Below are 15,206 nucleotides of genomic sequence, written 5' to 3'. Positions count from 1 at the left end.
CTTTGTCCATTTGTTTCCTTTGATAACCAACAAAAACAAATGCCTTAAATGGAAACCACAGCACTCCATGGTTCCCCAAATCATACAAAATAAGGATTACCTTAAAATATTCCATTAGTGATCTGGAGTACTTCATAGCATGATCCTTCTTCAGTTTAAACATCCTCAAATAGAGAAGTGACAAGCATCGGTAGCTGTGTGAGGATAAAAGGATTAAGTTAGCAACAGTGCTTCATGAAGACTATATACTGTTAAATATACAAATTCATATTTTGCAGTGACTCATCTAATCTCAGTTTGAGGAACATGTGTAAATAAATAAATGAAGGTGGAATTATTAAAATCTCATTTTGATAAGGGTAAAAATTGAGGGGGAGAGTAGAAATCCATTAGTTATCCCGTAAAGGTTCCCTGGAAAGCCAGAATAATGATCTGGGGTAAGCTGCTTAAATTGATGTGGAGTGTTCATATACCACTGCAGCATTTCAGGAGTTTTTTTTAAATTTTCTTTTATGTATTTAATTTTTTTAAATTATTTTATTTTATTTTACAATATATTTTAATTCTACATATCAGCTATGGATTCTCTTGTTCTCCCCCCTCCCGCCCCCCTCCCCTTCTCCCCAGCCCATCCCCCATTCCCATCTCTTCCAGGGCAAAGACTCCCCCGAGGATTGAGATCAACCTGGTAGACTCAGTCCAGGCAGGTCCAGTCCCCTCCTCCCAGGCTGAACCAAGCGTCCCTGCATAAGCCCTAGGTTTCAAACAGCCAACTCATGCACTGAGCACAGGACCCAGCCCCACTGCCTGGATGCCTCCCAAACAGATCAAGCCAATCAACTGTCTCACCTATTTTTTTCATTGTACATACCAACCACAGTTTCCCCTCTCATCCCTCCTCCGGCTCCCCCTACCTGCCTCCCCACCCCCATCCCCTGATCCAAAAGGCTAAGGCCTCTGATGGGGAGTCAGCAGAGCCTGGTACATTCATTTGAGGCAAGTCCAAGCCCCTCCCCTGCATCAAGGCTATGCAAGGTGTCCCATCATAGGTAATGGGCTCCAAAAAGCCAGTTCATGCATCAGGGATGGATCCTGATCCTACTGCCAGGGGGTCCCTTAAGCAGATCTGGCTACACAACTGTCTCCTTTATGCAGACGGCCTAGTCTGGTCCCATGCAGGTTCCACAGCTGTCAGTCTAGAGTCCAGGAGTTCCCATGAGCTGTTTCGTTGTCTCTGTAGGTTTCCCTCTCATGATCTTGACCCTTCTTGCTCATATAAACCCACTTCCTTCTCTTCGACTGGACTCCTGGAGCTCGGCTTGGTGCCTGGCTGTGGATCTATCAGCAATTTTCTTGTGGCCTCCTTGGAACTCACCATAATACTGCTAGCTTTTTGTCCCCATCAGAAGCTAAGGGGCTTACAAAGTTCTTCAGCCTCATTGCATACCTTTGAAGAAAAGAAGAAATACTCAAGTGGGATCTTGAACTTTCAAAATTCTGATTGCCTCTCTACTTTTTCATAAAAAGTAGAGGACAGACTGGTCCTTTCTTAAAACCATATACAAAAGAATGACGCACGCAGAATAATGGAACCTGACATGACATCAAGAACTGAACTCTATGAAAGCCAGTTTAATCATGGATTCATGTTCTAGAATAATGCTGCAGAATTTCCATGAGTTTCTAGTTATGTATAAATGCTGGCTGGCAAAATACTGTTTCTATGAGCTTTCTAGGTAAACAATATTATTGGTTTTATATGCAAGGTAGGCAAATATGTCAGTTCACTTTTTGACAGATGAGGCAATAATAAAGAACCATATCTGACATTGGCTAGGGAGACCTCAATCAGGTAAAAATTATTTTCTAATGTCTCAAGCTTTGTGTATGTTCTTTTAAAAAATGTGTGCATTCATATTTGGTGTGTGTGTGTGTGTTAAAGGACTGATTTCATAGCATTTTAAAGTCTAAGTAACCCTACTTCATGGGGCTTGTATATTTTGCCTTTCCATTTTGGTTGATTGTCACTGTTCCATGCTGCAGTGATAAAAGATCAAGTAGTTCTCTTTTTTTTTCTTCTAGTTGAGCACATCTCATTCTGAGCATTCAGTCTTGAGAAATCAATTCATTGCATAAAATCATTGTCTGAGCTTTAATGCGATTTCACAGGTACTTATAGGAAGAATAAGTAATCGAGTTCACTGTGGCAGAAAAAAAATTGAAGTACATGTGCAGGCTGTCTGGGTTAGCCCTCATTTATGGAAGGTGATAGAGAGTCTATTGTGTCCTCTTACTTGCCACTTAGAACAGCCTTTCCAGAGCACAAGGGGCTCTGGCTCATGCCCACTCAAGACTGTATTTCCTCAGCATGCTATCTGCCCTGTTTTCATGGTAACTTCTCAAAATCTGTTGAGTGAACATTTTCAGCAATGGGACTTACATACTTGATGCGGGTGCTTTCTGTTGTTACAATGGCCAGAAGTGGTATTTTTATAATGTAATATATCTCACTTTCTTTGACAGTTGGATTACTGAAAAGTCAAGTCATTGTGGTGCATTCTTGTTTTCATGAATACATTTCTTTTGTAGGTCCCCAGGTCTCAGAACAACTCTAATTATTTGAAAGAAAAAGCAGGAGTCTGCCTCTATAACCAACAGGGAAGAGAGCAATAAAAATCTCTTCCATATATTATTGTACTACTAAACACTATATTCATATTGCAGTCATTGCCTAATTGGAACCACATTTGAAAGTGACTCGATAGTGGATTTTCAATTGCTGAAATGGGCCTGAAGACCTAGTTCATTTCAACTCATTTTATTCCCAATAGAAATTCCTCTCAATAAAAAATATGCACATCACAGAAAACATGAGAAATAAAAAATATAGAGAACACAGAAATAAGTTCATGCAAAATTGGGGAAAATCTGAAATGAAAAACATCCTTGGTGAAATCTGATGAAGTCCATGTATTATGCCAGTGCTAGTGTCCTGGTTGTGATTCTGAACTTTAGCTACAGAGGTTGTTACCATGGTAGAAAGTTTGGTGAAGCATACACAAGAATTCTTTTTATAAGTTCCTACAATTGCATATGAATCTATAATCACCTCAAAATCAAATTTAAAATAGTGACTTTAAAGAGAATGCCAATATATCCTCCATTGACTTTCACCAAGATTCCACCAAAATGTATTTCTGTCAGTACTAATATATCATGGAATGAAAAATTAGAGTTATTTTACAATTAAGGAAGAAATAATTTTGGAAGACTTTAAGGAAGAATTACTTAATAATTCACTTCATGTTTTTACCACAGAATGAAATTTGGTGTCTAGCTTGTGAATTTTAAGAGTTTTTATTCTTATGAAGTGTGTGTGTACAAGGTTATGTGCATCATGTGCTGCATGCAGGGAACCCACAGAGGCCAGAAGAGAGTATTGAAACCCCTGGAACTGGAGCAATACGCAACTGTGAGCCTCCGTGTGTGTGTGTGTGTGTGTGTGTGTGTGTGTGTGTGTGTGTGTGTGTGTGCTAGAAACAGAACCTGGGTCCTTTGCAAGAGCAGCAAGTTCTCTTAATTGTTGAACCATCTTTACAGTACCTGCTTGTGTACTTTTAGAAGAGCATATGTTTTCATTAGAAAGTAATAAGAAAGAAAAATTTGTAGAGAAGGAAAACACCCATAATATAACCCTTTCACAATTACAGCTACAACCTTATTTCCTTCCACTTTGATTTAGATGCATGCACATTTTTTTCATATTGTGAATTGTAGATAATTATGCAGCATGTTTTAAGTGTTTTGAAGTACTGGAGGTCAAATCCAGAGCCTCCCACATGATAGGCAAGCATCTACGATTGAGCTCCAGCCTTGATTTTACATTAATATGATATCACATTTTCACTGTTTAGACTTTATTATTATGTGTCAGCGGCTGCAAAGTATTTTTGAATGTTCTATGATATAATTAATGACTCTATTATTGCTATTTTTGTTACTTCTAATTGAGTGTTTTTATATACATATATATATATATACACACACATATGTATTTGTATATTCTACTCTGTAGTGGGTAGCCATTCCAGCTTTGATCTGGAAGTTCCAACCCCCATTGAGACTTCGGCAACTGTCATGCCTACAAGGTGGGGCCAAGGGAGGTGCCTGGGGACCAGAGATCTGGATTGGCGGGCGCTCTCTCTGTTCGGGGACCCTGGATGGTGGAGATGGATCAAGCAGAGCTCCAGAGAATACCACTGGACTGTGATACACCTTCCCCAGACCCCCACGACCTACCTATCCCTTAATTTGTAAGTTATGCCATTAAATAAATCTCCTTTTAACTACATGGAGTGGCCTTAATATTTACACCAATACTACTCATTATGTTTTTCTTTTTTTCCTTTGTTTTGTCATTCTACTGTTTTATTTAGTAGACTGTAACTTTCAGATCAACATTAAGTGAACAGAATCCCAATAGATCTTTTAACTTTCCTGGAGTTGATGCCTTGTCTTGTTTTGAAGCTATGCAGTAATTTTTTTTTTGGTGGAGGGGCAGGGGTTGGTTGTTTGTTTTGTTCAAAAAAGGAAATGTATAATAATTCTGCATTGTGAAAATGCCTTTTAAGGAAATTCATATTTTCAGAAGTTGAAATCCTGTGTCCAGAGATATAAATGTTAGCTCATGTGGCTTTTTTTATATAATGCCAAATTGTTTGCGATTTTCAACGATAAATTTCTACTCTCATCAGCAGTACAGGAGAGTCCTACTATATGATTTTATTCTATCTCTTTTTAAATGAGAAGTATTAACATTGTAACATTTTCTTGTTAACGTAGCATACATTGTTAAAATTTGCATATTTGAGTGATTCAAGGAACACAAATTGTTCATTGTTCATTAACTTTTCCCATCAATTTTATACTATACTTTTTCCAAAATGCTTATCGTATATAACTTCAAAAATTGTAAGTATTCTTGACTGAGAAATCAATTTCCCCTTAAAAGCTACCAAAAAGTTGTGGCAGTGATAGCTTCCACAGTACATAAAATAAGCTGAAGAGGAATATTTTCCATTCTCTTGTGCCTATGTCTTGGAATAGCTCCGAGACAAAGATGGTTGAATGATCCAATGGACAAGGCTGTATCTTTCCTTGAAATCAACCTTTGTTTATTACTCTAACTAAAATTTCTGATAGTAATATATGAAGAGAAACTTGTATAAAGGTAAAGTAATTGGAACAAGAAAAGGTAGAGGGAAAAGACATGATATACATTTTCTTTCATATACAGAAACTAGATTCAATTACAAACAAATTAATTATTACAAATATTTGTTTTGTTTTTATATGTTATATTATATAACATGAAAGATGAAAGAACATTGTTTCAGAAGAGGAAAGGAACTAGCTAGAAGGGAAAGGGAAAAGGGAAGGAGGTAGGGGCAATATGAGCAAAGTAGCATGAGATCTGTATGAAAATATAATGAAAGGTCTTATTTTGTACATTTACAAAAATTAATTTAAAAAAAAACCTTCGAATCTATGTTTTTTATAATAGTTCTCCACTTTTGCTCTTTGAAATACTTTCTTTGGGAAATTCTCAAAGTAAGTCTGTCCAGTGTTTGTTTGAAGGCTTCTGTACAAATATCTGAAGCTATTTAACAGTTTATGTAGAAAAAAGTATGATAGTAAAAAGCAAGCTTTGCATTGCTAAGAAAAGGAACTGGCAGGAACAGAATACAAGAACTTCTCAAATAAAGAACTACTAACTCAAATGAATTAATTTGGTGACTGGTGAATATTGCTCAGTAGTAGAGTACTTATGCAGCAAGAACAGGGTAGAGGTTATGATATATATGCATAATCATTCATCCTCAATATAAAATATGATTATTTTGTCCATGCAGTGAACTATGGCACATGTCTACTCTTTAGGGAGAGGTTAAATTCCTTTTCTAAGATTTTCAAATCACTGGAAAATAGTAGAGTGAGTATTTCTTCTTCTACTTCCTTTTTCTTTTCTTTTTGATTTCCAATTAATTTAATTCAACCTAGACATCAGAAATTTTCATTAAATATATGAATACAATAATATAGTTAATATGTCTTCCACTATCTTCCTCTTTTCTTGATCTTCAACCTTGCCAACACTGCATCTGAATTTCTTATTCCAGATGCAAGAAAATTCTTCCATACACTTATGACATTAAATACTGATTTTGAGTTAGAACAGTATCTCCTTGCAATGAAAAATAATATCTTATTTATTTATTTATTTATTTATTTATTTATTTATTTATTTATTTATTTATTGTTGTGTATATGCAACAGTCCATGTTTGGAGGTCAAAAAACAACTTGCAAGAGTCAATTCTTTTCTTTCTGTATGCGGGCCCTTGTCATCAAACTCAAGTTGTCAGTCTTAGCAGCAGTCACCTTTACCCAACAGAGACGTCTTGCCAGTCTCTCCTTCCTTTTAAAATAATCCAAACAGAAGGCTTTAGAAAACATCACTCTTAATAGAAATCTGGAGAGCACTAGTTTGTTTTGAAAAGGCAAGTCAAGGCCACATGATGAAATGATTATACTTTACTTTCACCTGTGACATCTTAATTTTAATTTAATGAATATTACAAATTATCAGACTCACGTTATAACCTTTGAAGGGGATAATTTATAAAACAGTGTCCATCTATTATAAATATTCTATGGCATCAATAAAATGGCAGGAACTAATTATAGCCTTTGGGCACATTAATTGTAGAAATGATATTTAAGCAAAAAATCATTAACAGCTTCTAACTCTATATAAAATTACTTTGGGAATATGACTCTAAGAAAGCAATTTACCTGAGGAGCTCTACAGTCTCAGAATACATGGTATATGGAGACTTTGCTTCCAGAGGATCACGTTCCATGGCATTGCCACATTCAGTGAAGGAGAGGGCTGCATCAGCATAATTCACAGCTTTGGCAAATTTCTCAAACTGAAACAGGAAAATGACTGTCAGCATGATAGTCTTTGTTCACCTTCATATAAAGGAATCATTCACAACTTTTTGTCCCCATTCCCCAGGGAACACTTCTCATTAGACAGAGCTATTTTGGGTAGTTACCACTGAGGATAGGAGGCACCTAGTAGAATGAGACTAGAGATGTTTCTAAGCATCCTAAAATGCAAGGGACAGCCTTTGCAATGGAGAACTAGATGCTCCAGATGTTCAGCTTAGAAGCCCTGACATGGAGAGAGGACAGTGTGCAAATGGATATTAATGATGATGGAACTGGTTAAATGCTCTATTGCCCTGACACTGTGGCTGGCTGAAAAAAAAAGGCAAATGCATCTGAGGCATCAAAATGGATTATAGTACCATTGTTGATGTTCCCATCACATTTGGGCCATCCAGAATCTAAATGAATTCCTTGACTAGTTCCTAATCACTAAGTGTACTGAACTGACTAGAAATTGAAGTGTCATTTAGTCAGATCTCACAACTAAGCTCTGCTTTTGTTATCTTCACAGTCTGCTTCTTGCTTTAGAATGTCATGAGCATATCAACCCAATCACAAGGTGGAGAATAACATTGAAAAATGAGATGCTCCAATATGAGTGTAGACAACAATCACATCATCTTTATTGTAAATGATAGGTTAAAATAGTGTTGAAAAGCCCAAAAATATAGCACTGTTAAATATTTTACTTTAGTGAAATTTTATTGCAAGAGATTTTAGCCTTGATAATGGCCATGATTATACTGGTTTAGCCATATTGATTTCTTTTTCATGTGTAATGAATATTATATTTGACACTTTCATAGTGAGCATTTTAACAGGATTTTACATTTTCAATTTTTGATAGATAGATCTAAGAATTCTACTAATATGGAACTTTATGTAAACAAACCATTATAATGTAAATTTAACTGTTTAAATTTTTGCATACCTTTTATCAAAATATTGCATATGCAATTGTGAAGATTTCAACTTTGAAAATGACAGAGTAGCTCTCTCTGGAAAAGGATTAAATATAACTATACATGTACTAAAGAAATTCTGTGATTTTTTTCTTATAATCCATTGCTCAGAAATATCACTTTTCATTAATTGAACTTCTGTTATAGAAACCAAAGTGTATACATGTAAACTAGTTTCTTTTTGTTTTGTCTTATTAGATAATCTCCATATATACTCAGACTTCAAGTAGCTTTCCCCTTTGGGAATTGATTTGTATATTTTGGTTTTTGAAGATGAGTTTTCATTCACAACCCACAGCTGGAACAATAATTAAAGCTTATCAAGACTCAACCTATTGTTTTCCAAAAGGAGCAAATACTGAAGTTCAGAAGAAAAATTACATAGACATAGTGCCAGTTAGTTAGCCTCAGTTTCTTCATTCCCAAATTGAAAAATTTGAACTAGAAATATATTTCTAACAGTAAGATAGATAAAAAGCTCAAGGAAAATATTCTGATTATGTTTCAACCTTTTCCCCTGTGATTACACTCCTCCAAAGAATTTCCAAAGACATTTATATACTATCAGTGAAGACTTAATAGCAGAAAATACTGAGTATTTCTTTATGTGACTGTTTTGAAGGGCCCCAGATCTAGGTAGAAGCTAGTATTTTTCCACTTTACTCTAAGAATCCATTTTTGCCCCCATGGAAGCAGTATCTCCACAGTTGTCAGTGACATAATTCCTTAATCATATATTTAGGGGTCTCTGTAGGTTTGATATTTCTTAGTTCCTCAAATGGTCTCACATGTTCATCCTAGTCTTTTTATCATCCCATGTGCCACCTTGTCAAAGGGACATTCATATACTTCCTCACTCTAGAATTGACAACATTTGGAGAAAACTTTTAGTCTTCCAGGCAGCAGCATTGTCACCCAGTAGCTGTTAAATTGTTGGTCGTCATCCAATGATCATAGGCAAAATCTACACAGGACTTTTCAGTGGCATCCTGAAGCCTACCTTATTATTTTTGTTTGCAGTGGTGTGGCAAAATAGTTTCCAGGGGAAAATTCATAGTACATAAAGGTTAGCTTCAGAAAATAACTGGGCAATTTAAACAGTAGTGAGAAATGACAAAAATAAGGAAATAGCAGATACAATGGGCAAAGGCAGTTGATGTTAGCTACACATTAGTTACAGTGTAGAGCTTGATATGATGTTTCATCACAGTTTTTTGCAGTATCAACTGAAGCTAAAGACTGAAAGGGCACAATCCAGTACTTAAGCATAGTATTTTTTCCTCCTTTTTCCTCATAATGCCATTGAACTGACATTTGTACTTGTTCTGAGATATAGTAAGTGATGAGGAGCCTAAACCTAAGACTGTCTCTGGTACCATGGTTATCAAACAGTTACATTTGAATGCCAGCTGGGGAGCTTTAGTTATTATGGCAGGGTCTCAGTCCATAAATTCTTATTTCATTGTTTTGGGATGTAGCCTGAGCAACTCAAATGGCTGCAACATGTAGTTGAGACTCCCTGATAGGAGGATCAATTAGGATAAATGATTCAACATAGTAAGTTCATCACTAGTTTAGATTAACTAAGACCCTGAGAGATAGCTAGCACTTATTTCATGAGAAATCAAAATGATAGCATTGTCATTCTCTCATCAGAAGAAAAAAGCCTGACTAAGAACATGGAACCTAATGCAACAAGAATCTGAGCTTTCTATGTAGCTTACATTTCCCCAAATCAAGGTTCAATACCCATTAAGTATGACTTAACACCTTCCACCTTTTCACACCAGATTTGGTTTATTGGACCCAATAGAAGCTCCCATCATATCCAGAGCATGTTGAAAAGTAATTTTAATTCATATAAAAGACTATAACGATGGTACATACAAGCGAGCTTCCAAAGTTGTTTCCAAAGTTGGTTCAAAGGAAGAAAAAGTGATAAAGAAATAATAATATGAGAACCCAAGTCAAAGAACTTCGGGAATCATGATACTACATAATTCATATCCTCTCATATTTCTATGTAAGAGCAGCAATGCTTTAAAAAGATCTAGGTGGTACTAATTCAAGTTTGCCCCATTTGCAAAATGCATTCCTTGTTTTCATGCAAAACAACATACTTTTAGTAGGGTGAAGCAATGAGAAGAAAGAAACCTACCAGTGCATCAGCTTTGTGTTTCAGCTTCTTAGCCTCTTGCATGTAAAAATCAGCATTGTGAACACTAAACAAACAAAATAAGCTCTTTTACAAACAAGTGGTTCATCTTTTCATTTAGAAATTAAATAGTACAAATACTTTTGGCTATTAATTAATTCCTACATGGTGCTTAACAAAAGTATACTAATTTTGTCACTCATATATAATATTGATACCAATCTTGAAATGACACTATAATTGGACTTTGAAGTGCAAGATGGCCTATTAGGACAGAAACCTATATCATCTAACCCCACTTGTTACAGTTGCCCAAACAGGTCATATAAAACCTAGCTATAAATTGTTCTATATAACTGAAGTCATGAATAAGAATGAATTAAAAATAGCCTAGAGGAAAGAATTCACCTTGGGAAACAGTAACAAAGATCCAGGACTAAAGTGGGCTAAATACATTTCTTACTGGTGATGGAGGTATGTGTATGGAAGGGGTTTTTATTTAACATTATAGGAGTTGATATGAATTTCTTATATGGGATGACACATGCATGGCACTAGAAAATTCATACTACCCTCATCCCCAATCACCATTCCCAAACTGGGTCTGCAATAATCTGGAAACAACATACGAGTCATCAAAAGTGAGCTTGGGTCTCCGGACATTGGTGCTGCTGCTGGACAGGAGGGGCAGAGCTGCCCAGGAAGTCATCTCCAGGTGACTGCTATCCATAAGGCCAGTAGTAATTGTAGAGGTGATGGTAGAAATAGTAGTAGTGGTGGTTGTGGTAGTGGCCGTGGCAGTGGTGGTGGCAGTAGCTGTGACAGTGGCAGTGACGATAGCTGTATTGGTGACAGTAACGGTAGCAGAGGCAGCCTTTTTTGGAGTATCTCCCTCCTGGAAAAAGGAGAACAAATAGCCTCCATTAGATCTGGCTTTCTCAAACCATTTTTTCACAAATATCAAGCACAGTAGGAAACACAGCAAGAAAAAAGAAAAAATATACATAGTATGAGGATGGATAGGTGATCCTGTTTATTTTATGAATTTTGTGGATCGCCAGCTTTTGTTCTCTGATGACACTAAACAGTAAACTAACCAGGTGCTGTGATTACATAGTCCCATGGTCATATTAAGACTGGCATGGCAAGGGTTTAAATCAAGAAGAAAATCTGAAAGGGGAGGGGAAGGAATAATATAGAGGCAGAGAAAGAAGAAGTTGAAGAAAGGGGAAGAAGTAAAGGGAGGGAGGGAGAGAAAAATGTCAGGAGATTTGGCACTGTTCTGCAACTGTGTCCTGGCTAACTGGAAGCTGACACACCTTTTTTTCCTCATGAAGCCCTTGATTGCTATCTGACAAAGTGAATGCCGTAGTATTTTGAAGCCTTGAGAGAGTAAAGCCTCATTTGCATCAGGTCAAATACTAAGTGAATAAAAGACTTTTGAGGGCTTTGTTTTGAATTGGCATTGCTGAAGAACGGATGGAACACAGAAGAATGTATGTGATGAGAAGAGGAACTATGTGCTCACACTGTGTCACAAGACTGCCTGCCATGTTCACATAGTAGATTGCTTTTCCCCACCTGACAACTGTGGACAATCCTGACTTTTCTATCTCTGTTAATACTTTCCATGGTTCCACTTACTCCTTATACCCTTACTAGTTTGTGTCTCCCTAAGATTGCTGTGCCTCAAGGTTTGTCCCTCAGTTAACTTCTTTCTTGATCAGATTTGTCAAACTTGATGTGCTGACACAGATTCAGCAATGAACAGATGATTCCAAAATGGAAACATCAATCTTACCCTTTGAAGCTCTGAATCTGCAGTGACCACTTCTGAACATATCCACCAAGATGGCTCAAATTTCTCTCAGAAAATTGGTAGGAAAACAATGATTTTTATTTGAAGAAAGGATGGTGTCTCGTCTTGTAACTTAGGAGCTTGCAGTTCAGTTTGCCGTTCCTATGAATGTCTCCATCTTAGGGGTATTGCAACAGTTAGGTAGGGACAAATGCTTCCTATACTAGCAAAATGGCCTTGTGCCTATAGTCAGATGTACTTACATAAGCCCCTTGTTTCTCTTCCTTTTAAGATATAAATCACCAGCCATTTTATATTCTCCTTTGAGCACAGGTATGTCTCATTGGTCACCTCAGATTAAAAGCCATTTCTGGTTTATGACTCTGCCCCTTCACCCAGTGCTCTTAGAATTTGCTGAGTGTGTCCAGGCACATAGGAATGCATGTTTGCCATAGTATAAAGGCTAAATATGGTAGTCCTTAAATCCATGAAAATTGATCTTTTCCACTTGATTCTTGACCTTCCTGGCTATCAGATAATTCATACTACCTAGGCCACATTGAGATAAATGTACAGAAACAATATATATTTGTAAATTCTTATGATGTATATAGAAAAAATACTTTAAAGATCATCATAGATTGCATGTAGATTAGACCTGTACTGCTGTAAGAGACTCCTATACCAGCTCAATGTCTATACTGTTAGGGTTAGACTGACCCAGATCAAATGGTAGAGTTAGCTTAGGACAGTGTCAACTGTTTCTATGACCAAGATATGTGGCATGAACCTTGAAACACCACATATATCACACATATGGCATTGATGATAGTACTGAAACATCTAACTGTAAAAGATTAGATACAGTCATGATTGTGAAAAGTATAAAAACATGAAATCTGCCTACAAATCCATTCATTTTAAGAACTCAGAGATATGTCATACAACATGAAATAATGATGCATTTCCAGGAGAAAATATACTGATATTTTTAACATTTCCCCAGTAATTTTTAATCTTTTGTGTACCTGACTGTAGCTTTTTGAAGCATTATCTTTCTCATAATAAAGTTTATAATACTTAGAATAAATAGTTTAATTATCAACATTATAGATTATTTTTGGCTGAAGTGATGTGTGATTTGATGATTCTTTAACTTATGTGACTATATATACATATGTGTGTGTGTGTGTGTGTGTGTGTGTGTGTGTGTGTTTGCAAATATGGAAAATGTCAACTTCACATTAGTATAAATTTTTATATTTGTAATGATATTTACCTAGATAAGCATGTCATCTAGGCATCTTAGTTATCTTAGATAAGGGAGGCTTGTACATTGGAGTCTTCAAAGCTAAGAACCCTCATTGCCTTTTATGAATTGTTAAATAGACTATAGAGTTCAGGTCTGAAAAAGTTATACCAGACATCTAAGAAGTTACTCATTTTTTCATATTTAAAGAAAAATGGACATATATGGGTGATATATATCTTCATTTTTTTTCTTTGAGACAGGGTTTCTCTGTGTAGTTTTGTGCCTTTCCTGGAACTCACTTTGTAGACCAGGCTGGCCTCGAACTCACAGAGATCCGCCTGCCTCTGCCTCCCGAGTGCTGGGATTAAAGGCGTGCGCCACCACGGCCCGGCAATATCTTCATTTATTGATGTATATATGTATTCATATATCTACATTCAAGAGTAGATATATAGTGGTCATTAATATTCTTTATTCTTTAAAATTAACATTCTTTAATTCTCTCATGGTTTCCATAGTTCATATTCCTATACCTTAAAAATAAAGTAACATTGTGTATGGATATTGAAATGACACCATTCCATAATCTATGCTAATCAAGCTGCAATGCAGAAAACCTGAAGGACTGTAGAGTCATTTAGCTTAGAAATATTATTGGGCCTTTTAGAAATAGATTCACCATTGGAAATTATTCCAGCTTAACCTTTGTTTTTCCAACAATCACATTTGCAAATTTGAATGGTAGAAAGAAGCAACTTGGGATTCCTATTCCTGTTTAGTGACATTAGGTGACCTTGATTCCATCTATTTCTTTCACCTGCTAGAAGATCTGTGCCTTCCACATGGCAATTTCTGTGTTCAGCATTAAGGCATTGCCTTCCCCATCCTCAAGATACAAAGAGATTGAACCAAAGGACACTATTATTATAATAAAAATAATAATATTAATATTAAAATAATAGAGAGTTTGAGTATTTTTATACAAAGACACAATTGGCTTTTCTGTGCCTATTACACCCTTGTAACATTCCTATGGTAAAGTCACACTGGTTGAGCTGCATTAACTTATTTTTGCTTAACATAGTATTTCCTCTAAGACACTTACATTTATGGTTATCCCTTTGAAAGTAGCACAGAATTTGCCTTCACTTCTCTTAGGTTTGGTAGAGGTAAGTGGTCCAGCCATTGAGATGTTTTTGTCTTGACTGAAGAGCCCATTATTGCCACTGGCATTTCTGCGATGTGGGGGGTCCTCTGACAGTGGGGAAAGCGCAGGAGGAAACAGCTTTTCTTCTTTTTTCCTGTTTACTCTCCTGGATGAATTGCTATGCAAACAAAAAGTGTAGGGTGTCATAAAGTTGCATCTTGCTTTCTTTGGAAATCTCATCACTATGCTGCTCTTTTCAGATAAAGTGATGTCTAACTTGATTCTTTACTGTATGTGAAATATATCTATAAACACAGAAAAATACATAGAGTTAGAATCTCACTACATACATATGAAGATATGTGCACACATACATATACAAGACTCATTATTTCTTAGAAACAGAATCCTATGACCAATGTAGATATTTAAGGAGTGCTACAGTGTGATATCTGAAACAAATCAAGATTATTTTCTATTAGATTTTTTATAGGAAATGCAATGTAGACTTTATTCCCTTCATTTTTCAGGATACATTGTACTAAGATTTAACTAAACAATCTGAAATAAATGGCACAGTAAACAATACATTTCATATTTTAAAAGATATATTATGATTATACACTAAGAAATAAATTAAATTAAATAAATAAAAATTGTAAATTTGCTGTAAAAATGCTGTAAGCCAATGCCAAGGAATAAACATCCATTCACCTTAAACTGTTAAATTGAAGTACTGATGTAATATACTTTTAAAAAAGCCACTTAAAATATTCTTTGGTGATATCAACAAGAGACATCTGCAATACTAAAAGTACCCTTGTGCTTTTAAGGTGATTTATCTGCCCATTAAATGGGCATCATCAAACAGACTGA

General features: G+C 35.9%; 1 protein-coding gene across 1 annotated transcript in view; it reads right to left on the bottom strand.

Moving 5' to 3' along the window:
- Aff2 (ALF transcription elongation factor 2) overlaps positions 1-15,206 on the bottom strand; it is a 448,384-nt gene that overhangs the window by 16,921 nt on the left and 416,257 nt on the right. Inside the window, exons 14-19 of the mRNA XM_059251561.1 lie at positions 14,289-14,508; positions 10,763-11,028; positions 10,137-10,200; positions 6,855-6,991; positions 1,376-1,447; positions 101-194 (exon numbers count right to left, since the gene is read on the bottom strand). Coding sequence (XP_059107544.1) covers positions 101-194; positions 1,376-1,447; positions 6,855-6,991; positions 10,137-10,200; positions 10,763-11,028; positions 14,289-14,508 — 853 coding nt within the window. The remainder of the gene's footprint in view (positions 1-100; positions 195-1,375; positions 1,448-6,854; positions 6,992-10,136; positions 10,201-10,762; positions 11,029-14,288; positions 14,509-15,206) is intronic.

The sequence above is a fragment of the Peromyscus eremicus genome, chromosome X (assembly GCF_949786415.1).
Source record: "Peromyscus eremicus chromosome X, PerEre_H2_v1, whole genome shotgun sequence".
NCBI lineage: Eukaryota > Metazoa > Chordata > Mammalia > Rodentia > Cricetidae > Peromyscus > Peromyscus eremicus.
The sequence above is the reverse complement of the archived record's forward strand: the minus strand, read 5'-3'. Positions and strand labels throughout refer to the sequence as shown.